Source organism: Muntiacus reevesi, chromosome 3, assembly GCF_963930625.1.
Source record: "Muntiacus reevesi chromosome 3, mMunRee1.1, whole genome shotgun sequence".
Lineage (NCBI taxonomy): Eukaryota > Metazoa > Chordata > Mammalia > Artiodactyla > Cervidae > Muntiacus > Muntiacus reevesi.
This window is the reverse complement of record NC_089251.1, coordinates 5,974,739-6,001,630: the sequence shown is the minus strand read 5'-3', so window position 1 is coordinate 6,001,630 and position 26,892 is coordinate 5,974,739. Positions and strand designations below refer to the sequence as shown.

General features: G+C 55.8%; 1 protein-coding gene across 1 annotated transcript in view; it reads left to right on the top strand.

Moving 5' to 3' along the window:
* HMCN2 (hemicentin 2) overlaps positions 1-26,892 on the top strand; it is a 172,727-nt gene that overhangs the window by 63,512 nt on the left and 82,323 nt on the right. Inside the window, exons 19-29 of the mRNA XM_065928266.1 lie at positions 403-547; positions 3,692-3,804; positions 3,928-4,087; positions 5,120-5,285; positions 16,247-16,374; positions 18,800-19,054; positions 19,750-19,836; positions 24,404-24,598; positions 25,542-25,672; positions 26,010-26,157; positions 26,548-26,674. Coding sequence (XP_065784338.1) covers positions 403-547; positions 3,692-3,804; positions 3,928-4,087; positions 5,120-5,285; positions 16,247-16,374; positions 18,800-19,054; positions 19,750-19,836; positions 24,404-24,598; positions 25,542-25,672; positions 26,010-26,157; positions 26,548-26,674 — 1,655 coding nt within the window. The remainder of the gene's footprint in view (positions 1-402; positions 548-3,691; positions 3,805-3,927; positions 4,088-5,119; positions 5,286-16,246; positions 16,375-18,799; positions 19,055-19,749; positions 19,837-24,403; positions 24,599-25,541; positions 25,673-26,009; positions 26,158-26,547; positions 26,675-26,892) is intronic.

The following is a 26,892-nucleotide window of genomic DNA, read 5'->3' as shown; positions in this document are numbered from 1 at the left end:
AGGATGGGCTGTCCCTCCTCTCTCTGGCCTTGGTGTGGACAGGCCTCGGAGCTCCAGTGCTGACTCAGTGAAGGCTCTGGCCCCAAGCCTACCCTCCCGGGAGGGCTCCTCTCAGCATCCTTGGGTCAGGTGTCCCGCCCTGGACCAGTGGACCTTGGGCAAGCAGGGTCAAGGGTATGCCGGGGGTCAGACCCACCTGGCCCCGAGGGTCCGTGGGGGCTCATGACTACCCAGGAAGGGATGGGAATGTCACCCCCAGGCCCCCCACCCTCTCTGCAAACCCCTGGCCTCTCTATCCAGGCTGTTCCACGCTGGGCTGGTGGGCAGTGAGGTTTTTGGAGTTCTCTTAGCAGCTCTGAGTGGGGCCCTTGGTCCAAGCTGATTCTTCTTCGCCCACACCAGCTCCCACCGGGCAGCCGGCATTCCGTCCGGGCAGACGGCAGCCTCCACCTTGACCAGGCATTGCTGGAGGACGCCGGCAGGTACAGCTGTGTGGTCAGCAACACGGCCGGCTCTCAGCATCGGGACGTGCAGCTGGTTGTCCAGGGTGAGTCCTGGGCTGGAGGCGGGGGCAGCTGGGGTGGGTGTCGGCGCCAAGGGGAACTTGATCCTGAACACCTCTGTTTAAAGAGATTGCACACACAGTACATATTCACTGTAGGAAATTTAAAGACTGGACCAAAAAACTCCAGAACAAAACCAACCTTCCATAATACCAGTAACTAAGAAGAACTGGAATAATCTTACATTTGTTGTGTATCTTTCATACTTTATACACACATGAGCTTCACATGTACACATATACACAATACACACTGTATATATATTTATACACATTTATATAAATGTACATACACTTTTACATGTACATTATAAATATATATGTTGTATATAAGTTATTTTTGCATGGTATACATTCTGTATATAAATTATGTATAAATTCTTTGTATACACATACATAGAAATATATGACGTGCTTTCTGCTAGTAAGACTCAGACTGCGTGTCCCCTGTCTGGATGAACCAGGTGTATCTAACCTGCCTCCCGACCCTGTCCAGTGTCACCTGCGTGAACACCTGGGGATAAACGTCCTGAGGCCCCACCTTTGCCCGTGTAACCAGGTCTTTCCCTAGGATACACTGTTGATGTGGAATTGAGTTTTGACTCACGGAGACTGCACATTTTTAGGGCTTTTCATGTATTTGCCCAGTGACTTTCCCATCCACAGGGTGGGAGGGTCCCTGTTTCCCTTCACCACCCAACCAGGTACCACCATTCTTTTTAACATAAAACAAGAAGTTTAAGTCCAGTTATGTTTTGTCACTCACCGCATACATCAATATCCTCTTTTTATTTGCTTCACTTGTTTTATTAAACCCCTGAGGGATGAGTGGGAAGAACTCATCGTTCCCCATTTTGTAGTGGAAGACCGAAGCTCAGAAGGAGGCTGGATCTAGAACCCAGCTGTCCTGTCTCTTTAAACTTCCGGTTAAAAACAGTGACCAAAAGTGGGGTATGTGTCACATCCAGACCTCTAAGAGGGTGTTAGTTTTCCTAACCACTCAAAGTGGAGGGTTTAAGAGCCTCCACGCTCTGAAGTTAAGGAAGCTGAGGCTCCAAGACAGAGGTAACTCAGCAAATCATACCACCAGCAAGGGCTGCCTCTGCAGAAAGCCTCCCCCTCAATTCCTTCCCTGCACACAGCCCCCTCTGTGGGGGTAGCCATCAAGCTCTGCCCTCCTGGCTCATTTCACTTCCATTCAACAAATTCTGATTGACTTGCTGGCTTTGGCCACCTGGGAGAATCCAGAAGGGCATTCCCCGGAAGGAACTGAGTGTTACCGTCAGAGCCCTTGGCTTCTGGCCTTCCCTCCCAGGTCTGATTTCTCCATGCCCGGTTCCCTTCCCCCCGCTCCTCCTGCAGACAACCCCCCGCCCCGCCCCATTTTAATGCCTAAAAGTCTGGATGGTTCCCAGGATGGATTCTGCACTTGTTTTCAAGTTCACTGTGTCCTGTGAACATTCTTTTCTGCCACTTATCATCTGTCCATCCCCAGAGAGTGAGCAGGGAATTGAGGTTAATTTAGCTTTTTTTTTCCTTTTCTTTTTTTTTTTTTGCTGATCAAGGAATACGGGTACCAAAAGATTAAGTGATTTATCCGAAGTCCCACAGTGAAGAAACAGCTCGGCTGGTTCCTAGACACAGGCTGCCCTCTGTCTGGGACATGAATTTATAGCAGCGGTGGCCGTATTCTCCTGCTAAAATGTTATTTTTAAAAATCATGATAAAATATACATGATATAAAGCTTACCATTTTAACCATTTTAACGTCTGCAGTCTAGTGGCATGAATTAAGTCGCATAAGTGGCATTCGCGTTGCCGTGCCCCCAGGCTCATTTGCCCAGCATGCCTGCTTGTGCGTGCTGTCGCTTCGGTCGTGTCCAACTCTTTGCGACCCGATGGATCGTAGCTTGCCAGGCTCCATGGGATTCTCCAGGCAAGAATACTGGAGTGGGTTGCCATGCCCTCCTCCAGGGCATCTTCCTGACCCAGGATCAAACCTGTGTCTGTCTCCTGCGTTGGCAGGCGGGTTCTTTGCCACTAGCGCCATCTGGGAAGGCCCGTGCCCAGAATGCAGCAAGCCAGAACACTGGGATGCTGAGGCTTACTGCAGAGAAAGGGTGTGTTCACAAGGCAGTGAAGTGAGGAGGCAGGAGAAGAAGTCTCAGGTTGGCCTCCCCAAAGGCCAGAGGCTTAGGGTATTTATTAAAGAAGTGGTGTAGTCTTAGACGTCGGAAAAGGTGACTGCAGGCAGGGAAGGGGCGAGGTCATCAGTGTTCTGTGCAGGTGTCCCTGGGTGACTTGCTTCTTCATGAGATGCATGTCCAAAAATGGAGGCGCCTAGCGTGATCTGAGGGTGGAGCTTTTGGTCCTCTGATGTCAAAAAGTCACTTATCAGACACCTGCATAGACCCAGTTTTAGGGACAGTGGTCCCAATCAGTCTTAACTGGCTTGCACTTTAACTAAACACAGCTGACTTCCAGTTGTTTTCCTGGGAAACAACTCAGACAAACATCTTATTGTTTAGGCTACACGAAGCTTGGAGGATATGCAATTTGCAATGAAACAATTAAGCGAGCTTGCTCAGTGAAGGCGGGCTCAGGCAGAAGGGTATGCAGCAAGCTGTAAGATAAGCTCAAGAATTTCTGTTAGTTGCCGGTATTGTTAACTCCATGGGGCTCAGTTTGGGGATGGGTTTTTAACTCCATGGGACATAGTTTCACAACCATCACCACTATCCATCTCCAGAACATTTTCAACTTCCCAAGTTTAAACTGTACCCACCAACTCTGCATTTTCCCTCCCCCAGCTCCTGGTCACCATTAATTCTGCTTCCTGTCTCTATGAATTTGCCTGTTCTAGGTATCTCCCATAAGTGGAATCTTACACTACTTGTCCTTCCATGTCTGGCTTATTTCACTTTGCATAATATTGTCAAGGTTCATCCCTGTTGTGCTATGTATCAGACGGTTGTTCCTTTTGTAGGGCTGAATAATATTCCACACGTACACATCACATTCTGTTTATCCATCATCCTCTGATGGCTACTTGGATTGTTTCCACCTTTTGGCTGTTGTGAACAATGCTGCTGTGAACTCTGGTTTATGAAATTGGTTTGTTTTTGAAAGTGCCACCTAGAATCCAGCCCACTGCCACCCACCATATCACCAATGAAGGCGTTCCAGCCTCTCTCCCCTGTGTAGCCTCAGGAGTTCCCACCCCCACCATCACCTGGACCAAGGTAGGTGAAGCCTGTTCCCATAAAGGTAACCAGAGAGGTAGGCCCAGTGCTCGAGGGGAGAGGAGCGATGCGAGTTGCCGAGGGAGGTGGGCTCTGCTGATGTCACCTGTGACTCTGCTGCAGGAGACCAATGCCCTGGCCTCCGGGGATCCCCACTACAACGTGAGCAAGGACGGCACCCTGGTCATCCCCCGGCCGTCTGTCCAGGATGCAGGGGCTTACGTCTGCACGGCCACCAATGCAGTGGGCTTCTCCAGCCAGGAGATGTGGCTTTCCGTCAATAGTGAGTGATGGCCACTCCTGTCCTGGGAGAGGGGCTGGGCAGGTGTGGAGGCAGGGGCATGTACAATCTGACCTCCCCTGCATCTTCCTGGCACCCTGTCAGCAGCCCTGCCTCTAAATGCTTCCTGTCTGAAGATCAAAGCTGTCCTGCCTCTGAGGACTGTCCCCAGCAGTGTGGCCATGCTCTAAGAGGGCTGCAGCTCAGTAACTGGATGGGGAGGGGGAGAGACCTTCATGTTAACAAGCCGGGGAAAGACACAAGGCCCTAGACTGGACTCCCACCCCTCAGCAGCCCCCTTGCCCACCTCTCTCCACGACTCTTTGACTCTTCGTGCCCAGAACCTCTGGCCACCTTTCAATTTCTTAAATGATCTGTCCTACCTCAGGGCCTTTGCACACACAGTTCCTTCTGTTGGCGTGCCCTTCCCTCACTCCCGGTCCACTGACTTTTCCCATCAGTCAGATCTCAGTGCTTTCTGATCCCTCGGGCTGAACTCTCTGGAATTTCCCCTTCTTAGCGCCCATCACAACTGCCATTGAATAATTAATTGTGTATTGAACTGTTTGGAGCCAAGGTTCCCCTCGGGCCCTAAGCACAGAGGGAGACTGGGCATCAGCTGATGATTAATCCCATTTATTCCTGAGGATAAATGGGATGATCCAGACCAAGAAGGGAGAGAAAGGAGGGAGGAAAGAACCTGCCAGAAATGTCCCCGGGGAAGGGGAGCAGGATGGAGAGAAGCTAGAGGAACATAGACGTTGGGGCAGGAGGGACCATGTTGGGGTCAGCAAAGCAAGATGAGCTTCCAGAAGGAGGGTGGGTTGGACAGGCGGAGGGGAGGCTGGGGGAAACCATCAGATCTGAGTCCAACCTGAAACCTATGCTCTCCCGATACAGCAGAGCCCACCTTCCTCTGCACCTCCGGGGTGGCAGTACCACCTCAGCTTCCTAGGGGAGCCACGCTGGTCCTCTGCGGGCCGCATCCCATGGCTTCCCACCCTGCTCATACTCCCTGCCTGCTTCCACCAACAGCCAAGCCCAGGATCCTCGTGAATGGGTCACATGAAGCAGACAAGCCTCTGAGGGTCACGGCCAAGGCCGGTGATGAGGTGATCCTTGACTGTGAGGCCCAGGGCTCTCCACCCCCACTGGTCACCTGGACCAAGGACTCCCGCCCCATGCTGCCCATGACCGACAGGTAACCCCAGCTGCGTGGCCTCGGGTCGGGGGATGGACAGAGCTTGATGTTTGGGGAAACTGACCTCAAGGTGTCCAGTGACCCAGCTGGTGTGTGGGACCCTGTGTATGGTGGGGGGGGGGGGTATGCAACTGAATCCACAGGCAGTGCTTTTCACCTACTGGCCTCTAAGGGAGCATGGATGCCCTTCAGAGGGGCGAGGCCTCTGAAATAACATGCACACGGCCCTTCCCGCACAGCCAAGGGGCGCTGCCTGCAGGATCGCCTCCTATCTGCCCAGCAGCCCTTGCTACCTGAGTGGAAGTGAGGCTCAGCCAGGTGGGGTGAGCTGCCCGTGGTCACTCAGCTAGCAAAGTGGAACGCCATGGTTGGGACCGCCTTCCTGAGCAAGACCTGTGCTCCATCCTTGCCTGCTCCTCCAACCCGGTGTCTGGCAGCTGGGCTTTCAGGGGTCCTGGGAGTTGGGGGGAGAGGGAGGAGGCTGCCCTTCAAAGCCAGGCCGAACCCCACCCTCAGACAGGGATGTAGGGCAGGGTGGTTCCCGAGGAGAATGCCTCAGAACTCCCGGGGCCCTTGACTCTCGCGGGGTGGGGGTGGGGCGAGGGGGCAGCTCCAGCTGGTGACATCAGTCCTGGCGAGCTCTCTGAGACGTTCCAGATGGAGAAGGTCTCAGAGTAGCCTGCGGTGCAGCCTCCACCCCGCCCCCCCCAACACCCACACATGGGGCTCTGCCTCTCCGAACATCTGTGTGGTGATCCTCCCAGTCCTGGAAGCCTGCACACCTGAATGGGGCTGGGGTCCGTGACCGGGCTGGTTCTGTGCCGCCCCCACCCGCATGCCCTCCGGTGTCTCTGGATGCTCTGTGTTGTGGGTGGGCGTGGGGGCCGGTAACCCTAACTCTCTCTCCCCAGAAAGCCCGGTCCTAGCTCCTTGGCTGGACAGCCGCCGGCGGGTGCTTGTTTATTTCTCGCTTGTTACTGACATGGAGAATCGCAATTCCCATTTGTTCGCCCCTCCTTGTTGTGATACGTTAATAGATCAGCCGGGAGCCATAAATCTGTGAAAGCTGCTTTTGCAATCCTAGAGTTTTGTTCTGCTCTTTCTCCCTTGCCCCCTCCACTTCTTGCTGGCTTATGGCTTTCTTTTGAGATTTATGAGATTCCGGGAGTTCACCTACATGAAAAGGCAAAATGTGCCAGGCGGGGTGGGGCTGGGGTGAAGGGCGAAGACTCTGGCATTAAATCAGACCTGCCTGCGGATGCTGACTGCTTATGTATTAGTCATGTGGCCTCAGGTGGCCCCTGGCTCCTCTTGGCCTGTTTCTCCATCCGTAAGGTGGACACGGTTTAAATCCTGCTTTCAAGATACAGTGATGAATGTGCAATGTTTGGTGCATTGTGAGTGGTGGAAAATCACCCCTTTTAATATCATTTTCCTGCTGCTGCTGGAAACTAAAGCACCATTTCCAGCTTTTAAAAATTATCATCATCATATCTATTATCCCATTTAATTCTCACTAACTTTTTTCAATAGGAAAGCTTTATTGAGATATAATTCACATGCTTTCCAATTATATGTTTTTTTAGTAAGTTCTAAAGTTGTGTAACCATCATCACAATTAATTTTAGAACATTTCCAGCACCCTCCTCCATGAAAATATCCCCACACTGGTTGGCGGCCACTTCTCATCCTTTCCCCACCCCAGCCCAGCCCTTGGCAACTACTCATCTGCTTTCTGCCTTTGGATTGATCTGCTCTGGATGGTTCACATAAATGTAATCATGAACAATGTGACTTTTTGTGTCTGGCTCCTTTCACTGAGAACCATGTTTTTGAGGTTCCTGTGTGTTGTAGCAGGTGTCAGGACTTCATTACTTTTTATGGTTGAATAGTATTCTGTTGTGGTGATGGACCACCTTTTGTCGATTTATTCACCAACTGATGGACACTTGGTCTGTGTCCTCTTGCTGGCAATTGTGAATAATAACTTCACCGACTACTGCTTGTATCTTAGCTTCATTCGTGGGTTCTGCGTCCCTGTGGTTCTTTGGGCCTCCCAGTGGCATCTGACAACTTCCCCGAACAGAATAGAGCTCAGTTTTCTCACCAGACACACAGTTCCCTTAGTCCCATGGCCATTCAGCCATAAAATGCAGATTTGAAAAACCCGTGAGGCAAGGATGGGCTTCCCTGGTGGCTCAGCTGGTAAAGAATCCGCCTGCAATGCGGGAGACCTGGGTTTGATCCCCGGGTTGGGAAGATCCCCTGGAGGAGGGCATATCAACTCACTCCAGCATTCTGGCCTGGAGAATCCCCATGGACAGAGGAGCCTGGTCAGCCATGTGCTCAAAAAGAGTCGGACACGACTGAGTGGCTAGGCACACACACAAGTGGAAATGTCTGGAGGAGGGATAGCTAGGGAGTTTGGGTTGGGCATGGACCCACTGCTACCTTTAAAATGGATAACCAACAAGGACCAATGTACAGCACAGGGAATTCTGCTCAATGTTAGGAGAGTGCCTGGCTGGGAGGGGAGTTTGGGAGAGGATGAATAGATGTATACCTACGGCTGAGTCCCTTTGCTGTCCGCCTGAAACTATCACAGCACTGCTAATCGGCTATACCCCAATATAAAATAAAAAGTTAAAAAAAAAAAAAACACACCCGTGGGACGCACACAGGAAGCACTGATGGTGGTGGGGAGTGGGTGGCCTTGCTGTCCGCTGCTCTTCCCCACTTCCTCCTCCATCTTTTCCATCTCCCAGGGACACGTTGCTGCTCCCGTCCCACCAAGGCTCAGCTTCAACACTGGCATTCTGGTTGCTTCAGAACTTACTCTGATGAGTCGTGGGCAACCATCTGCCTCCAGAACCTGAGATCCTTCTGCCTGGCTGAGCCACGCCCCTACTCTGCCCCACCCCTTCTGCCTGACTGAGCCACGCCCCTACTCTGCCCCACCCCTTCCACCGGGCTGAGCCACGCCCCTACTCTGCCACACCCCTTCTGCCTGGCTGAGCCACGCCCCTACTCTGCCACACCCCTTCTGCCTGGCTGAGCCACGCCCCTATTCTGCCACACCCCTTCCACCTGGCTGAGCCACGCCCCTACTCTGCCACACCCCTTCCGCCTGGCTGAGCCACGCCCCTCTTTTGCAGTGGCCCCTTCCTCTGTCCTCTGCTGATAGAGGGCAGGGGGAAGGCCTGAACTGCATGGGTTGCCCAGGGCCTCTTTTTGCTGATGCTGTGCCGACCCTGGCCAAGGAGTTGTGGTCAGGGTCACCAGCAGACCTCCAGCGCTGGTGTTCCATGGTGACTCTGGTGCAATCAGGGTTGAGTTCCACAGTGTGGCTGAGTCTCTGAGGCCTCTTCATCTTGGGTGAGCGGTTGCCCTCTTCTGCTGGCCATCCTGGAGGTGGGTGGGGTGGGCAGGGTCATGCACAGTGCACTGAGGGAGGAGACAGAAGCCATGGGGGGTGGGGAACCAGAATCCTGACTTTCCTTCTCCTGGCAGGGCCCTAACACACACACACAGCACACACACATGTGCATGTGTGTGGACACACATAGACATGCACAGATACCTACAGACATGAATACACGAGGACAGGCACAGAGACACAGACACATGGCCATGCACACTGCAGAGACACAGTTCAGTTCAGTCGCTCAGTCGTGTCTGACTCTATGCAACCCCATGGACTGCAGCACGCCAGGCCTTCCTGTCCATCACCAACTCCCAGAGCCTACTCAAACTCATGTCCATTGAGTCGGTGATGCCATCCAACCATCTCATCCTCTGTTGTCCCCTTCTCCTCCCGCCTTCAATCTTTCCCAGCATCAGGGTCTTTTCAAATGAGTCAGTTCTTCACATCAGGTGGCCAAAGTATTGGAGTTTCAGCTTCAGCATCAGTCCTTCCAATGAATATTCAGTACTGATTTCCTTTAGGTTGGATTGGTTGAATCTTGCTGTCCAAGGGACTCTGAAGAGTCTTCTCCAACACCACAGTTCAAAAGCATCAATTCTTCAGCGCTCAGCTTTCTTTATAGTCCAACTCTCACATCCATACGTGACTACTGGAAAAACCACAGCTTTGACTATACAGACCTTTGCGGCAAAGTAATGTCTCTGCTTTTTAATATGCTGTCTAGGTTTGTCATAGCTTTTCTTCCAAGGAGCAAATGTCTTTTAATTTCATGGCTGCAGTCACCATCTGCAATGATTTTGGAGCCCAAGAAAATAAAGTCTGTCACTGTTTCCATTGTTTCCCCATCTATTTGCCATGAAGTGATGGGACCAGATGCCATGATCTTCGTTTTTTGAATGTTGAGTTTTAAGCCAGCTTTTTCACTCTCTTCTTTCACTTTCATCAAGAGGCTCTTTAGTTCCTCTTCGCTTTCTGCTGCAAGGGTGGTGTCATCTGCATGTCTGCATATCTGAGGTTATTGATATTTCTCCCAGCAATCTTGACTCCAGCTGTGACATAGACACAGACACATTTATGGACAGGCACACAGACAGACCAGGGAGGCAAGCATGAGAGCACGTGGACACACACATATCAGGCTTCCGGGCCAAGGTCAGGCAGTCCACTGCTTTCTCTGGAGATTCTAGAGAATATTCTGAACTCAGGGGACTTGACCTCCTGAGTCAGAAAGTCCTGATGGAAAGAAAACATAGTAGGAACCTGAATACCCCTGAAACTCTAAAGCACCCACCTGCGTCCACGACCCCTTCTAACGTATTCTTACAGATGCTTTTAGAGAATTCAGCTGAGTGCATCTTGTATCCTGCCTTCATCATTGGTTTTTCCACATTTTCCCACATTTACCCATTTCCTAGATTCATCCTGACCCGTGTCATTGCTTTTCATTTAAAGGGCAAAATAACATTCCGGGCATTCAGCTCTCACGGTTGCTAAGCTCTTCCTCTGTTTGAGGCAGATGCACTGTTGCCAGTTTTTGGTGATAATAAATGGGGCTGTTGGAACGTCTTTGCACAAATGCTTCTCTTTATCTCCTGGATCGTTTCCTTGGGGTAGAGCCCCAAAAACCGAGGACTGAGTCCAAGGCTGGGAATGGCCACCGGGTGCCTCTTACCCTGTGGGACTGCTGTTTGAGAAAAAAAAAAAAAAAACATTGTAGTTGTGAATTCAAAATTGAAGTCTACAGAGTTTATTGAGCACCTTTGTGCCCAGGATTGTATAGGACAGAGAAGACCTGGGTCCGGACTGTGTGTGACGTCAGGTGGCAAAAGACCTTGAGTACCCTCCCAGCCGTGCCCCCAGCTCCCTGAGTGAACTTGAACAAGACCCTTCCCCCTCTCTGGGCCTCAGTCTTCCCTTCTGAGAAATGAAAGAGTTGAACAGGCGATGGTGGCGGGAGAGCGCCTAGTAGCCCTGGCCCCTTGACTCAGCCTGGGGATGCTGCGGCGAGGCGGTGTTGCTAGGCAACAATGTTTGTTTGTGGTTCTGATGCGTAGCTGGGACAGCTGCAAGTGCTCCTGGCTCCGGCTCTGGCTCCCGGGGGCAGCCGGCCAGGATCCACACAGGGCCAAGCCAACCGCGTCGGGGGGAAGGGAGGGAACAGTGAGAGAATGGAGCGTCCAGGGATGCTGCAGGGCAGTGGGACACTCACTCCCCCTCCTGGCTCAGAGGAGGGGAGGGGGCTGCACCTGGGTTCTGATGGTCCAAGAGAAAAGCTGCTCCCCATTGCAAGCCAGTGGCATGGCAGGGACTGCCCAGGGGCTCCCCATGGGGGTCTTTACCTGGCTGGATCTTCATAACTCATGCCGATTCCTAGCCTGGTGTCTGGGTGGCCCACACACAGCATGACTTCATCCCTCTGGGTCTCAGTTTTCTCCTCTGTGAAAGGGGAGATGACCGGGTCACCCCTGCCTTGGGGTGATCTGCCTGCCTTGCAGGTTTGGATTTGGGGAGTTTCAAGTGTACGTGGAAGTGCTGAGCTCCACGGTGGCGCATAGGAAACATCTGAGTGTTGACAGCCTCACCTGTTAGCCGTCTCAGGGTTTATGTTCCTGGGCTCAGGGGCTGTGCATTCACCCCTGCGCTCACATATTTTGCTTGGCCCTTTGGTTGGTGTCAGGCCCCTCTTGCTGAATTGTTCCACTTGGGGTTTCCGTTTGGAGCTTCCTTACAAAGGTCTACGATATGCCTGAAGTGTGGATGGGTGAAGGCGCTCTGCAGGCTGAGTGGTGCTGGGTGGGGGAGGGGGGCAGTCCTTGCCCCCGGGCTCAGACCACGCCCTGACTCAGCAGACACGTGGCCAGCATGTTAGTGACATGCGGTGGGCATCTGTTGGGCGCTGCCCAGCTCTGCTGTGCGCTGTGGGTGAGGATCAGCCTCTGGCCGGCTCGGTTCTGCAGTGGGTGCTGTTCATTCATTTGACAACCTCCTCCCGGAAGGCTCTGATCGCAGAGGAGGCTGGATGGACTGCTTAGAAACGAGGGCAGCAGAATGAGCATGGGATCCAGCAAGAGGGACTGGGTGGAAACCAACCACCCAGACTCCCAGCAACCAGAGGACAGGCGACATCCAATCTGCCACAGCAGCGGCTGAACCACCCTGAACCCAGTGGCTCTTTGGCAGATGAATGAATCAATGAATAAGCGAGCAATCGGCAGAACTTGGCTCCAGAGAATTCAGAGCAGGGGAGGTGTAACTCACCTGCTTGGTCTCATCAGGGAAGGCTTCCCGGAAGAGCTGGAGGCTATGCTGCCTTGAAGGGGATCTGGGGGGCAGGAGAGCAGTGCTGAGACAGGATGGGGTGTGGGAAACACTGTGAGCAAAGGTGGGAAGGGGTGTGTGTGTGTGTGTGTGTGTGGACAGGGACAGTTGGGATTTGCCATCAAATATTTATCGAGCACCTGTTATGGGCCAGCACCTGTGCCAAGGGCCGGGGACATGGCAGGAACCTGGGCACACCTGGCCCCTGCCCGCACAGAGCCATCAGAGAGCGACAGGCAGCTGTAGGGGTGATAAATGCCATCATGGTTCCAGGAGCCTTTGTGTGAGAGCAGGGGTCCACCTGGGACAGCAGAGGCAGCTGCCTGGAGAGGAGACCCCTAGCTGGGTTGCAGCAAAGGTGTGGCCTGGGATTTGCACTTTCTACCCAATGCCCTCTGGTCTCTCCGGGCAGGTACGTCCTCCTTGGAGCTCTCAGGGCCAGAGAGATCCAGCAGGATAGGTGGATCTCCCCCCACACCGTCCCCCACCATTTGAGTGGCTGTGTGAACCTCACAGCCAGCAGCCAAGGCTGAAGTCCAGTGCATGTCATAAACAGGAAATTCCCCTCGAACCTCTCTGCGTTTTCATCTGGGCGCCACTTGGAGCCATCTGGCTGCTCTCACCACGATGGGAGTCTGCTGCTAATTACACCACATGCACCCGGCACACGGCAGCCCTCTCCCCAATTCCTCCCACCTCGCCCCTGCCCATGCCCACCCCCATGCCTGGAGGTTGTAGCCCCCAAACCTCAAGGATCCTTGGGAACATGGAGAAAGAGAGAGAATGTGCAAGGGGCATGGAGTTTGGGTGGTTCAGAAAGGCTGCCCTGGAACCCCCAGACCTCCAGGTCCTCTCTGATCCATCCCAGGCCCCACACCTTTGTCCTAAGTCTGGTCTGAGTGGGGTCTGCTCTGTGCCAGGTCTGGGCTAGGTTCTGGGGATACAAAGGCAAATAAGGCGGATGGAAATGTGTCCTCTTAGGGCCCGCAGGTGACAGGTGGTCACAAGCCAGTGTGGTGAAGGCTGCGATGGAGGGGTCTCTAGAGGTCTCAGCTTGACTATCTATAAGATGGAGTCTGCCTTCTCTCCATCTCCTCCTCTGTGACATAGCGAGCAGCCTTCCCTTTCTAGGAAATGACCTGGGGCTCATCATGAGAAAGACAAGAGGCCTCTTTTATTGTTGAGAATTGTTTCCACTTTTGGAAATTTCTTTCATTATTGTTTTTTTTTCTCCCAGAAGCTCCGACTTCCTATCCTTTTAAGGGCTTGGTGAGGGAGGGAGCAAGAGGTCCTTTAGTCTCTAAAGTTCTTAGAAGAACTAGAAGGCAACTTCTAAGATAAAAGGAGTCCAGAGCTGCCTTTTCAAATATGGAGAAGTTGGGGCTCAGAGACGTTGTTTGCCCTGTCTGAGGTTGCACAGCATGTCTAGAGCAGAATGGGACCTTGGATCCAGAACTCTGGTGCTCAGCCTAGACATCTTTCCACTGGCCCAGGGGCTCCTGCTTGGCTAGTCGAGGTTCGCAGCAAAGTCCCCGAGGGAGCCTTGTCACTGCCCCAAGTGTGATTAAGTGTGTATGTTTCAGCCTCACACTGATTTGGCTCATGCTGTTGGATGTTGACATTATTTAACCTAATTTAAAAAAATAATAAAACACGACCACGGTGGATGAGAAAAGCCAAGCCAGGGGAGTGGAGCCACACAGGGGAAGTGTTTACTTGTCACTGGGACAATCAGACATCTGTGTGGTGTTTTTGCTCCTTTTCTTTCCACTTTGGAAGACTAAGGGACCTACTGACTGGGGGCTGGGAGCGAGCACATGGACACACTGGGGGCGGGTTTTTACTAACAGTGGGATCGTGTATGGAGCACTTCCTATGTCCCAGGGACCATGGACTTTGTGTGCGTCATGTCACTTCATATGTGTCGTGTCCTGTGACCCCAGGCGAGGACACTGAGACTCGGAGAGAGGGAGTCCTCGGCCCAAAGGTCATGGGTGGGGGTGATGGCACTTGCCGTCAAAGCCCGGCTCCCGTCCGCTCCTCTGGGTCACTTTTGGGGTGCAGGGGCGCTTCCCTGTGTCCCGGGGCAATGCTCCCAAGAGGTGGACCTCAGAGGGTCTTGGTACAACCCTGATTCCAGCCTCCACCCCCCGAATCTGGCTGGGGCCTGAGAATGTGTATGTTTCACACGTGGCTGGAAAATTCTGATAAGAAGCCCTGCCCTGCAGCAGGGAGTGATGGCCTCTGTGAGAGCTGATGGTGTGCGAGCCCGTGTGTGGCCCAGGAGGCCAGCCCCTGTGCGTGGGGGACACATATGTCAGTGTGCAGAGAACTCTGGTGGTGAAAGAAAGAACCAAGGAAGGAAAAAAGGGCTGGAGGAAAGGGAAACAATCTAGATGTTTAAATGTACACCAAAAGGAGAACTAATTAATCAAGTGTGGTAAATTCACACAGAGGACTACCATGCAACAGTGAAAAATGAGTGAATTGGACCCACATACATATACACTTTGCCATTTATGTGAGTTTTAAACAATGCAAAATTATGTTGCATATTGTAATGGATGCACTGTCGTCACCATGGTAACAGCTGACCTTGACTGAGTGTCTCTGTTCTTGGGTCTGGAAGATCCCCTGGAGAAGGGAATGACTACCCACTCCAGTATTCTTGCTGGGAAATTCCAAGAACAAAGGAACCTGGCAGGCTGCCGTCCATGGGGTCGCCAAGAGTGGGACAGGACTGAGCGACCTAGCACACATCCACACCGCTCTAGGCACCGTGTTGTGAATTAGGCGTTTCAGTTCTCTGGACAGCCCCATGAGGAAAAAGCGCCACTTCTGTCATATTTCCCCCTGCCCTGCAAGGAGCCAACCAACGCACAGAAAGGCTGAGTGACTTAACCAACGTCACACAGCAGGCACGGGGCAGAACAGGGTCGGAGCCAGCTGGCCCCAGCCCGGTGCCTGGGCTCTAGAGACCGCCAGCTGGTGTATCACCCCCAGCTGTCCTCAGAGGACTTGGCCCAGGTGCCCGCTGGACGTTCAGGGCAAACTAGAGGAGGGGATTACAACCCCACTTTACAGATGGGGAGACAGAGGACCCACCAGGCAAAGCTAGTGGCCCGAGATTGCACAGAAAGTGAACCGCCAACAATATCGGCCTGGTGGATAAGTGATGCCCAGTACTTTGCTTGAAGCTGCTTGGTAAATGGGGGACTACGGTCATCCCTGTTTTGCACAGGGAGAATCTGAGACTCAGTGAGAGGGGAGTGGGGACGGGGATTGGTGCTCAGCTGGACCCTGATGAGCACAGGCGGGGGAGGGCCTGGCCCTCGGGGGTCCCCCACCGCTATGCTGGCTGCTTGTGCTCGGGGCCGGCTGGGGCCAGGGGCTGCAGCTGCCCTCCCAGTTCTATGGGGGCAGGGGCTACACGGAGCCAGCACATATGGGCCAGTGATATCATGTCTGCGGGGATCCCCTGGGGTCCAGTCCAGCTGCGGGAGCCTGGCTGAGGGTCCCGGATCTCTGTGGGCTGGGGGCCAGGTGACTTCAGCAGGTGGGCTGGAGTGGGGAGGGCAGTAATGGGGGAACCTCACAGCTTCCTCCCGAGAGCCCAGCGCAGCGCCAGACAGCTGGACACCGAAAAGCACTGTGTTCGTAGTCTGGGTGAATCTGACCCCAAGACGCAGAGGGCCTCTTGCCTGCAGCTTCTTCCTGGAAGCCAGGGGTCCTCTAGGTGAGGCCTCACCACCACCTCTCAGGACAGGGTTGAGGGATGGTAGGTGTGTGCATTAGAAGATGAGGAGTTGCTGGAGGCCAGGTGCTTGGCCGTGGACTGAGCCCACGCGGAATCTGTTCCCCAGCCCCAGTCACAGCACTCCTTAATGTACCCATTTTACAGATGAGGAAACAGAGGTTCCAAGAGATGAAGAGACTTGCTTTATCCAGCTCAAAATTGGGAGTTCAAAGTCAAACCCAGCCAGCGGACTCGTAGCCTAATGTTCTTTGTCTCTTACACCAGTTGGAGTGGACCTGGCCTTGGCCTGGTGGTTTGGGGAACTGGAAGCAGGGCACGGGGGGCAGTGAACAGTGGGTAGTGGATACTGCCTCAGTCCTGGCAGGCTTCCTGGAGGAGGCAGCTGGTTCAAGTTGGGTCCTGAGACCTTGCCAGCAGATGTGGGGTTGGTTGGGGCCTCACCAGTGTCCCTCATTTCCTCAGGCATCACCTCCTCCTGCCGGGCTCCCTGCATCTGGCCCAGGCCCAGGTCAGTGACAGCGGCCTCTATGAATGCACAGCCAGTAACCCTGCCGGGTCCGCTACTCAATATTACATCCTCAGGGTGCAAGGTAGGGCCCTGGCTGGCAGCCTCCGTCTCCCCACGTGGCCCCTGCCCCCACCTCTCTCGGGCCTTTTGGAGTTCCTCCCCACCCCCATGCCAGGCTCTGTCACCTTTTCATGGCCTTCCAGCGTGTGCTCCATCTACCCTATTTCCTTCCTCGAGTCTTGTCTGTCCTTCTCCCCACCCCTTTTCCTCCCCTCTCCTGTACCCCTTGGTTGAGCTCAGACAGGCTGCTCAGAGCTCCCCCCCCCGAGAACCGAGGGTGGGACTCCAAGGCGGCAGGGCCTTAGGGGTTGGGAGGGCGACCCACGGAGGGGATTCTGGGTCCCAGCCCAGGTGGGGGCCCAGGAGTGGGCATTCACCTGGGTGGTCCAGGTCCCATTCACAGAAGCCACGCAGTGGAGTCACTCTACCAGTGAGGCGGGGAGCCTGTCACCTCCAAGAGCCCCAGTGAATCATCTGAGACCCGGGTCCACCAACCACAGCCCTTAGCCACTTCTCGCCTACACGCCGTTCTCATTTGGCCCACAAGTGAAGAATGATGTCTGCGTTTTCTAATGATTGGGGGAGAAAAGACAAATAACGTGACATATGAAAATTATATGAAGCTCAGTTCTTCAGTGTCCATTAATACAAGCTTCACTGGCGCGCCTCCACACACGTTCGGTTACATAGCGTCTGTGGCTGCCTTCATGCTGAAATGGCAAAGTTAGTAGCTGAGACAGAGACCATCTGGCCTGCAGAGCCCAAGATATTTACTCTCTGGCCCTTTCCAGAAAGAGCCAGTCCCTGCTCTAGGCTTAACTCCCCATTTTACAGGTGGACAGACTGAGGTTCAGAGAGGGAGGGGCTCAAAGCTTCACTGTGTGTTCACATGAGCGTTTGAGAGAAGGTGATTCAGATGTTAAAGAACCCACCTGCAGTGCGGGAGACCTGGGTTCAATCCCTGGTTTGGGAAGATCCCCTGGAGGAGGGCGTGGCAACCCATTCCAGTATTCTTGCCTGGAGAAATCCCATGGACAGAGGAGCCTGGCGGGCTGCAGTCCGTGGGGTCGCACAGAGTCAGACACGACTGGGCGACTAAACATAGCACAGCTCAGGAGAGAAGCAGGGAAGCGGGGGGGGGGGGGGGGGGGGGCGGGAGGGTGAACAGAGCTGGGCTTGAGTGCTGACTCTGCTGCCGACTGGCTGTGTGACCTTAGGCCAGCTGCTTGGCCTCTCTGAGTCTTGGATTCCTCGTCTACAAAGTAGAGGCAATAACGCCTATCCCACAGTAAGGGTACTGATGACTTCAGGTACTCAGCACAGTGGAAACTGATAGTGTTTTCAGGGGGGTGGTGGGCACCCTGTCCACCCTTGTGCTTCTGGACAGCGAGGCTCTGGGCTGGGTTTGGGGGAGCCAATCTCTGCCCAGGGGCCAGCTCCCATGGATGGTCTTATCTTCAGGCTCCTCCTCTGAAGCTGGGAAGGGAGTGGGTGTCCTCAACTTCCCCTGAGGGCCCAGGACACTTTTCCAAGTCTCTGAGAATTCCCCCAGGCTCACCCAGTCTGGCTGCATGGAAACCTCTTGTATTCCTGCTCATCCAGACCCAGGCTTGGGGCTGATCCAGCTCCTATTAGCAGATATGGAGTGGAAGACTCTGGTCAAGTCACATAACCTTTCTGAGCCTCAGTTTCCTCATCTGCAAAATGGGCATGGCATCACCCACCCGTGGGAGGGGCCAACTGGGATGGAGGATGGGGAAGTGACTTGAAAACAGAAAATGTGGAGGAAATGAAACCCATCATCTCCCTCATCCCCACCCCACTCCACCCCAGGGAAAGGAAAAGAGCGAGCTGGGAACCCTGAGAGTGGGTCTAAGCCGCTATGTTTTAGGCACCACTGTGAACCAGGCTACTTGCTGGCCACTCTGATGCCATATCCTGTTGCACCCGGGGCAACTTTGTGAGGAGGAGAAACTGAGGCCCCGGCCAATGCAGGGTCCTGTGACCTCGAGGGGCATGGCTAGGATTTGAAGCCCCCCGCTCATGCTTGCTGCCCCCTGGGCCTCGGTGTCCACAGCCCACACTGAACTGGTGATTCTCACATGGTGCTGGGGGCAAGTCCGGGGGTGGGTGGGGGGAGTGCTGGGGCAGGGTGGGGAAGTAAGCCCAGCGTGGAGGAGTGATGCTTTGGTGAGAGCACAGTTGTTCAGGGGAAAGGGTGATGGCACTCACGCTTGGGGGGGTGGTCCACACAAGGTGTCCTGATGTCATTTTCCAAAAAACCAGGAGCGGTCGGCCTCAGATCACCCCTGCGCCTTTGCAGATTGGTGACGTCCAGGATGCGGGGAGCCCTGAGCAGGCCGGGCCTGCCCTATGGGTCTGGGCTCTGCGGCCCTTCCCCGCAGCCCGCGCCCCTGCCCTGACCCCCCGCCCCGTGGCCCTGTCAGTGCCCCCGCAGGTGCAGCCAGGGCCGCGGGTCCTGAAGGTGCTGGTGGGAGAAGCCGTGGACCTGAACTGCGTGGCCGAGGGCAACCCGGAGCCCCGGGTGACCTGGTCCAAGGACGGGGTGACCCTGCGGGGCGAGGGGCCCGAGGGCTCCGTCCACTTCACGGCCATCCAAACCTCCCACGCCGGGACATACCGCTGCGAGGCGTCCAGCAGTGCCGGGGTGGACGCCTGGGAGCTGGATCTCAGGGTGCTGGGTGAGTGGCCCCTGACCCCCAGAGCTCCCCACCCCCCCCCCCATCTTCTGCAGCCCCCTGCAGCTGCCTGGGCTTCTGAGCTGCTGGACTCCTTCTTCCCCCCAGACCTGAGGCCGCATCAGGCAGCTCTCGCCCGCCCCAGGTTGCAGGGGCGGGGTTCCTTCCCCGGGGTGGGCTGCAGGCACCCTGGGGTTGCTGATTGAAGAGCAGACGCCTGGGCCTGGGGCCAGCTTCTCCCACTTTCCAGCTGGACGACCATCAGCCAGTCATTTACATTCTCTGACCCCATAAAATGTGTCCAATAATATGTGAGGGGTCAGTGCGAGAATGCGTGTGAAGTGTCTGGTGCATAGAAAGTTCTGGATCCCTTGTGTTAGCCTGTTGGCTCTGATGAATCTGAAACACATGCACGCAGAAAGCTGCTGCCGGAGGGGCCGGATGCCCGAGCTTAGCCCCCGAGCCTGGGGGGTTTGCGCGTGGCCCTAGAGGCTGTTCCATGGACCACACTGGGGGGGGCGGGTGGTGAGCTGACGCCTCTGGCCCCGAGGCTGAGGGCTGGGGTGCAGGGCTTGCCCCCCTTATTCCAGCTGAGGCTCTGAAGGGAACGCTCCCTCCCCGCAAGGCCCTGGGCTCCTGGGGGGAGTGCCAGGATTTGGGTTTGGGGGTATGAGTGTGGCCACATCACCTCCCACCAGAGCCACCGCACTGGGGGACCGATGAGACCAGCGGCCTGCTGGAGAGGGTAGCCGGAGAGAACGCCAGCCTGCCGTGCCCTGCCAGAGGTGAGGTTGGGCCCTGGGTGGGCCAGGCGGGGGAGAAAATCCACCCATGTTCCAGTGCCCTGGGTCACTCACTGTGGGCAGTGCCCATGGGTATGGAGGGTTATGGGGTCCCCACATCCGCCTGCCATGCCAAGCACTTCATCCCATCCACAACCCTATACGATGGGTGTTAGCATTAGCTCTTTTTCACTAGGGGCAATTTAGGCTCAGAGAGGTTAAGCAGCTTGCCTAAGGTCACACACCTGGAAGATGACTCACAGAGTATAATATGCTTTAACCCCTAGCTCTGAGTACCTGTTAAGCCCCGAGTCCCTCTGTGCCCAGGGAGCGTAACACCTGGGGCTGAGGAAGGCCCCGGGGTCCTGGGATCAGGGCTTGTGGCTCCGGCCTCTCCCCCAGCCCCAGACTCTCTCACAGAGGATGGATCCACAGGGTTGTGGGCAAACTGTCCCTTGGGGGCCCTCCTGGGGCGACAGCACAGGGCGGGGTCAAGATCGCCACCCCTGGTCAACTGCCCAGTGCTGGGCGGGTCACATGTCGCTTCCGAGCCTCAGTTTTCTCAGCCGTCCAGTGGGGTCACACCCATTCTTCCCCAGAGGGCTGCCGTGGACTGCGGGAGTACTAGGTCCCAGCACCGTGCCTGGCACACAGTAGGGACTTGGGGAAATGTGTTGAATGCGTGGAGTGATTCTACCATCCGTGAAGCCTCCCAGTGGCACCCAGTGGGTGCCAGCCCAGGTTGCTTCTTCTGGCTTTGGACCAAGATGGCCTAAATGTCTCCTCTGTACATGGACAGTGTTCTCTTGGAGAGCAGGCGTCCGGGTGTTCGGGGAGCAAGTGGCAGCTTACAGGAAGACTGGCAGGAGCTAGGAAAGTGAATTCCGGTTGGCACTGCACTTCCTCGTTGCTCGGGGCCGGGGGAAGTCCTCGGAAAGGGACGGGGGGAGGGGCAGGTAGGAGGCAGGTGGGAGCCATGGGCTTCCTTCCATGGTGGCTCAGCTGGTAAAGAATCCGCCTGCCATGCTGGAGGGCAGGAGACAGGGGTTCGATCCCTGGGTCAGGAAGATCCCCTGGAGGAGGGCAAGGCAACCCATTCCAATATTCTTGCCGGGAGAATCCCATGGACAGGGGAGCCTGGCGGGCTACAGTTCATGGGGTGGCAAAGAGGCATTCGCCCCTGAGCGCCTAATCACTGGAGCCCTGGGCGCCGACCACCTGAACCGACTCTCGTCTCGCTCTTGACCAGGCCGCCACCTTGTGTTAGTATCTGGTAACAGCAAGGAATGTTTAGGGCACGTTCACACAGTTCAGTTCAGTCGGGTCCTGCTCTCTGCGACCCCATGGACTGCAGCATGCCAGACCTCCCTGTCCATCACCAACTCCTGGAGTTTACCCAAACTCATGTCCATTCAGTCAGTGATGCCATCCAACCATCTCATCCTCTGTTGTGCCCTTCTCCTCCTGCCCTCAATCTTTCCCAGCATCAGGGTCTTTTCAAATGAGTCAGTACTTCGCATCAGGTGGCCAAAGTACTGGAGTTTCAGCTTCAGCATCAGTCCTTCCAATGAACACCCAGGACTGATCTCCTTTAGGATGGACTGGTTGGATGTCTTTGCAGTCCAAGGGACTCTGAAGAGTCTTCTCCAACACCACAGTTCAAAAGCTTCAGTTCTTCAGCACTCAGGTTTCTTTATAGTCCAACTCTCACATCCATACATGACTACTGGAAAAACCACAGCTTTGACCAGATGGACCATTGTTTGCAAAGTAATGTCTCTGCTTTTTAATATGTTGTCTAGGTTTATCATAGCGTTTCTTCCAAGGAGCAAGCGTCTTTTAATTTCATGGTTGCAGTCACCATCTGCAGTGATTTTGGAGCCCAAAAAAATTAATAAAAAAATTTTCGGTCGCTCTCTCACAGGGAGTCCCGATATAGACGCATGCAGGAAATACAGGTTCAATCCCCAGGTGGGGAAGATCCCCTGGAGAAGGAAATGGTAACCCACTTCTATATTATTACCTGGAAAAATCCCATAGACAGAGGCGTCTGGCGGGCTACAGCCCTTGGGGTTGCAGGGTCAAATATGACTTAGCAACTAAACAGCACCAGTGGGCTGTGGGAGGCGGGACCACCAACCACCGCCTCCTGCCCTGATGCCTCACAGCCAGCCACGACCCCAGCATCATCTCTGGTCAGCCAGGGCGTCCTCTGAGCCTAACTTCAGCCAGGTCGGCATTACCCAAGTCTCCTTCATTAAAACTTCCTGCTACCCCTCCCCGACTCCCCAGCTGCCCTTGGCCTTCTCCCTTTCAAGCAGGTGACTGTCTGTTGAGGGACTGGCATTCATTTCAACCATGCGACCTTGGGCTCTGAGGGCGAAAGGAGAAAGCCCTGAGCACCCGGGTGTGTCCCCTGGGAGCCCTGGTCCCCTGCAGTGGGTGGCACCATTGGCCTCCTCCTTGCGGGGTTTGGCAGAGGCCAGGAGCCTGGTCACCAACCTGCTGGTGATTTGGGACAATCACCACTCCTCTCTCAACCCCCTTAAAATGGGAGTGGAGTGAAGAGTGATTTTCAACAACAGCCCCGAGCCCCTGGAGTCTTCATTCAGAGTAGTGGTGGAGTTCTGTGGTTAAAGCTTGTTTAGGGGTTAGGCATTTGTATTTAAAAGGAAAAGTTCCAGGGTTCAAAATGCAATGCCCCTCCAGGCCAGCAGCTCCGAAGTCCTGGTCTCTGGGTAGGAGGAGGAGGATGGGCTGGGGTCTTCTGGAGAGGATGAGGCGCTGGGAGGGGCTTGTGTGTGTTTGTGGGGGTGTATGTGTGTGTTCACACACGTGTCCCCACCCTGGGGAGCAGGACCCGGCAGTGGGTTGCCTGGATGAGCATCCTAGGCAGGCACAGAGGAAACGACAGAGGAGCCTATGAGAAAACAGACACGGAGGATTAAGTAGCTCAAAGATCACACAGCGTGGGTGGCCGTGGTCCCTCCGTTTCCGAGATGGCCAGCGGGCAGACTCCCCAGCACTTGTCGGTGCTGCTCGGGCAGGGCCTCCTGAACACCTTGGATGCCTTGAATGTGCTGCATCTTTTTTATTTAGTTATTCATTTCTGGCTGCACTGTGTCTTTGTTGCTGTGCCGGCTTTCTCAGGTTGCAGCAAGTAGGGACTACCCTCCAGTCCCAGCTCGGGGGCTTCTCACTGCAGCGGCTTCCCTTGTTGTGGAGCACGGGTTCTTCACACGCGGGCTCAGGAGTTGCAGAGCATGAGCCTTTGTTGCTCTGAGGCATGTGCAATCTTCCCAGAGCAGGGATCGAACCCGTGTCTCCTTCGGGTTCACAGGGGAACCACTGGATCACCAGGGGAGGCTGGACATGCTGCCTCTTGATGTCATTCCCTCCCCTGTTCCCCCCAAGTGAGGTGGCCCACCCCTCCTTGCAATAGCAAGGATAAAAGAGCAAGTGAGACAGGCAGAGTGTGTTTACAGAGTGCCCCGAGCTGCCAGGGGAGTGGGCAGGTGAAGTGGGGGTGCGGTTCATGATGACGGTGTTTGGCGATGACTGTGATCCCGATGGGGGTGACGGAGGTGCTGTAGGCTGCCCTCTTCCTGGGCGCTGGTGGAGGCAGGAAGGGAGGTGAGGGCCCAGAGGGCAAGGCCGTGGGTAAGGGCTGCCTTTGGTCCTGAGGTCGCTCAGCGCCTCTGCAGAGCTGGGGCTCATGTGACCCGAGCCCGACTGTGACCACTGGGTGCCTCACCTCCTGGGCACGTGCATTGCTTGAAAGACTGGGTTATGCCTCCAACACTGACCTGAGGACCTACTGTGTGCCCCGCACCCACTGTGTACCAGGCCTTGTGAGCCGACAGTCTGGTGGCAGGGCCAGCCTCTGGACAGTGCAACGTGGGGGATAATGGAGAAGGGCGTTCTGGGGGATCGCGACGCTCATGGGGCGGGGTGTGTGGCCAGTAATGCCCACCTCGTGCCTCTAGAGGTGGCCAGGCCAGAGCAGGCCAGGCCGAGCCGGGGCCTCCACCATTTATGTGATGATCCAATGGGACGAGACCAGGGCTGAGCGTGGAGGACTGGTTTCTTTCCTGTAGCACCTGCTGGATGGCAAGGGCTGGGGTTGCAGTGGGGCACAAAGCAGAGACCCCGGAGCTTGTGGGGGGAGACAGATAATAAACCAAAAAATACATATATAGCGTAAAAAAAGGTGCATCTTATATGAATTAGGAAGTTGTAGGCGGAGGGCAAAGGAAGACGCAGGTCGGTGGTGGGGGGTGGGAGGTTCCATGACGGTGCAGTTCCAGGCGGGGTGGGTCCTCCGAGGAGGGAACCGGCTTCTGGGGGCGCTGGGAGGCCGTGTGGATGCGCAGCCCTGGGTGGCAGGGGCCGGGTGTGTGGGCACCTGCAGCTCTAGGAGCGGCTCTTGCAGCCTGGGGACCAGGAGGGACCCGAGGCGACCCCCTCCTGCAGGGTCAGCGATGTTTGCACCGGGTTGGGGGTGTGGCAGTGCGGGCGTGGACCGAGAAGGAGACGGGGTCTTGGTGCTGACGAGCTGGTGCCCTGCCAGGGACGCCCAAGCCGCAGGTCACGTGGCGGAAGGGCCCGTCGTCCGAGCCGCTGCGTGGCCGGCCCGGCCTGGCGGTGCTGGACGAAGGCTCTCTGTTCCTGGCCTCCGTCTCTCCCTCCGACGGCGGCGACTACGAGTGCCAGGCCACCAACGAGGCGGGCTCCGCGTCCAGGAGAGCCAAGCTGGTGGTCCATGGTGAGTCGGGACCCCAGAGCTGGGGGTGATGGTACCCTGGGGTGCCAGGGTGGGCACCGTGAGCTCCCTGGCCCGAGAGCTCACTGCCAGGAGCATACAGGTCCTTGCTCCTCTGTCCCTCATGCCTGTCAGGGAGGGCTTGAGGGTGTTGTTGGGAGAGTGCTTTCTTCATGCAGAGAGCCCCCCATGGAGGCAGTGTAAGGAGACCCTGGAATTCCGTAAATGACTTTAAAACGGGCTAGGAGTGAATCTCCTTTAGAATGCTCACCAGTAGTCAAAGCCCACTTCCCACTAAAGCTGCTGAAGCTACCTGAGGCTCATATTCCCACTTCCCAAGGCCCACATGTCTCCCTGGTACCCAGCCCCTTCATCAGGGTGCTGTGTGCAGGGGGAGGGGAGCCCTTCCCTCAACTTGGGCTCACAGAGGGGGTGAGAGAAGCCGCTTTAATAATGGGTTCCTAATGGAACGACCTTCTGCCTCCCCGTAACCAGCCATGCCCGCTTGCCCTGTAATGACTTGTCTGGGAAGTTTGTTTCAAAGACATACCCAGGCCCCACCTAGAGAGACTCTGACTCCATGGGTGGGGGGCGGCGTGGTCCCCAAGGCACCCTCCTTGGTGACCATGACAACCGTTTGGGTGGAGAACCGGATGGAACCAATGGCTCCTGCATCTTGGAGAGCTGAATGTCAGAGCGAGTAGAGTTCCTGGGCTCGACCAAGGCGAGATCCCAGGGCGAGGCTGCAGTGGCCATTCCCAGGTCCACATGGCTCCTGACGGCCAGAGTCTGGAAAGGACATCCTGGAAGCTCAGAAGCTGGGGAAGAGGGGGGAGTCGGGACTGCCCTCCAGGCCAGGAAGAATGGCCCAAATGCCCTCCAGGCCAGGTCCCTGGCCGTGGCTGACCTGCTGAGGGGCGGCTCCTCTGCTTCTCCTTCTCCCAAGTGCCCCCCAGCCTCCGGGAGGACGGGCGCAGGGCCAACGTGTCAGGCATGGCCGGGCAGTCCCTGACACTGGAGTGTGATGCCAACGGCTTCCCGGCCCCCGAGATCACGTGGCTCAAGGATGGGCGGCAGGTGGGTGTCCCCCGGGGCTTGATGGGCTCCGGGTGGGATATGGACAGGGTGCGGGCCTCCTGGACGGGTTCCTGCAGGTAACCAGATGTGGCTGGGAGATGTGGCAAGGTGACAGGTGTCTTTGGGGACGCACTGGGGGCTCAGAGCCACGGGGGTCCCTTCACTGTGGTCCCAGGATGAAGCCTGGAGGGCTGCATGGTGGAGAGGGCACAGCACCATTCTGGGTTCCAGTCACCAACCAGCTCCCTGGGCCTCAGTTTCCTCACTGCTGTTGGGAGCTAGGGGGTGGCCGGATCACCCCCCCCCCCACCAACTCCCTCGGGCCTCTTCTGCTCAGATCCCCGCCGTGGGTGGCCACCGCCTCCTGGATGGAGCCCGGGCCCTCCATTTTCCCAGGATCCAGGAGGGCGACTCTGGCCTCTATTCCTGCCGGGCCGAGAACCAGGCCGGGATCGCCCAGAGGGACTTCGATCTGCTCGTGCTCAGTGAGTGAGGCGGAGCTCCCCCAGTTCCCAGGGGGTACTGGCCCTGTGCCCCCTCTCCTTTTAGGCGTGTGTGTGTGGCTGGGGGTACTGCCCGCTGGGAGCTGGGGGCACAGAGGAGCCCATGGCAGACCGCGTCTCTGTCCTCATGGAGCTGTGGGCGGACATTAGACAAGGGGACAAGGAGCTGTGTCACTGCTGTTGGACCATGTGATACAAAATGCAGGTGCAGAGGATGCGCAGAGCCGGAGCTGCTGGGCCAGGGGCTTGGGGAGCTTCCCGTGAGGGCCGGGTGGGAGAAGGGAAGGGTGAGCAGGCAGAGGCCCTGGGCAGGCAGGGATTGTAGGAGCTGAGGATTTTTCACCGCACCCCCCAACCCTTTCTCACTCCTAGTCCCACCTGTGGTGCTTGGAGCCGAGGCTGCCCAGGAGGTGGTGGGCCTGGCTGGTGCAGGGGTGGAACTGGAGTGCCGAACCTCAGGGGTCCCCACACCCCAGGTGGAATGGACCAAGGACGGGCTGTGAGTGGCCCCTGGCGGGTAGCATGGGCCGGGTGGAGTGTGTGTGGGGGGTCCTCCGGGGAGGTAAACTCTGCAGGGATGGGGTTTGACGGGTGTTGCGTGAGTTACCCAGGGCCCAGGCAGAGATCACCCAGGTGAGACCCCGCTTTCCATGGGCAGAGTCTTCTCAGTACTGGGCCAGCCTTCCTTTTATTTTTAAAACTTTTTCAAAAATATTT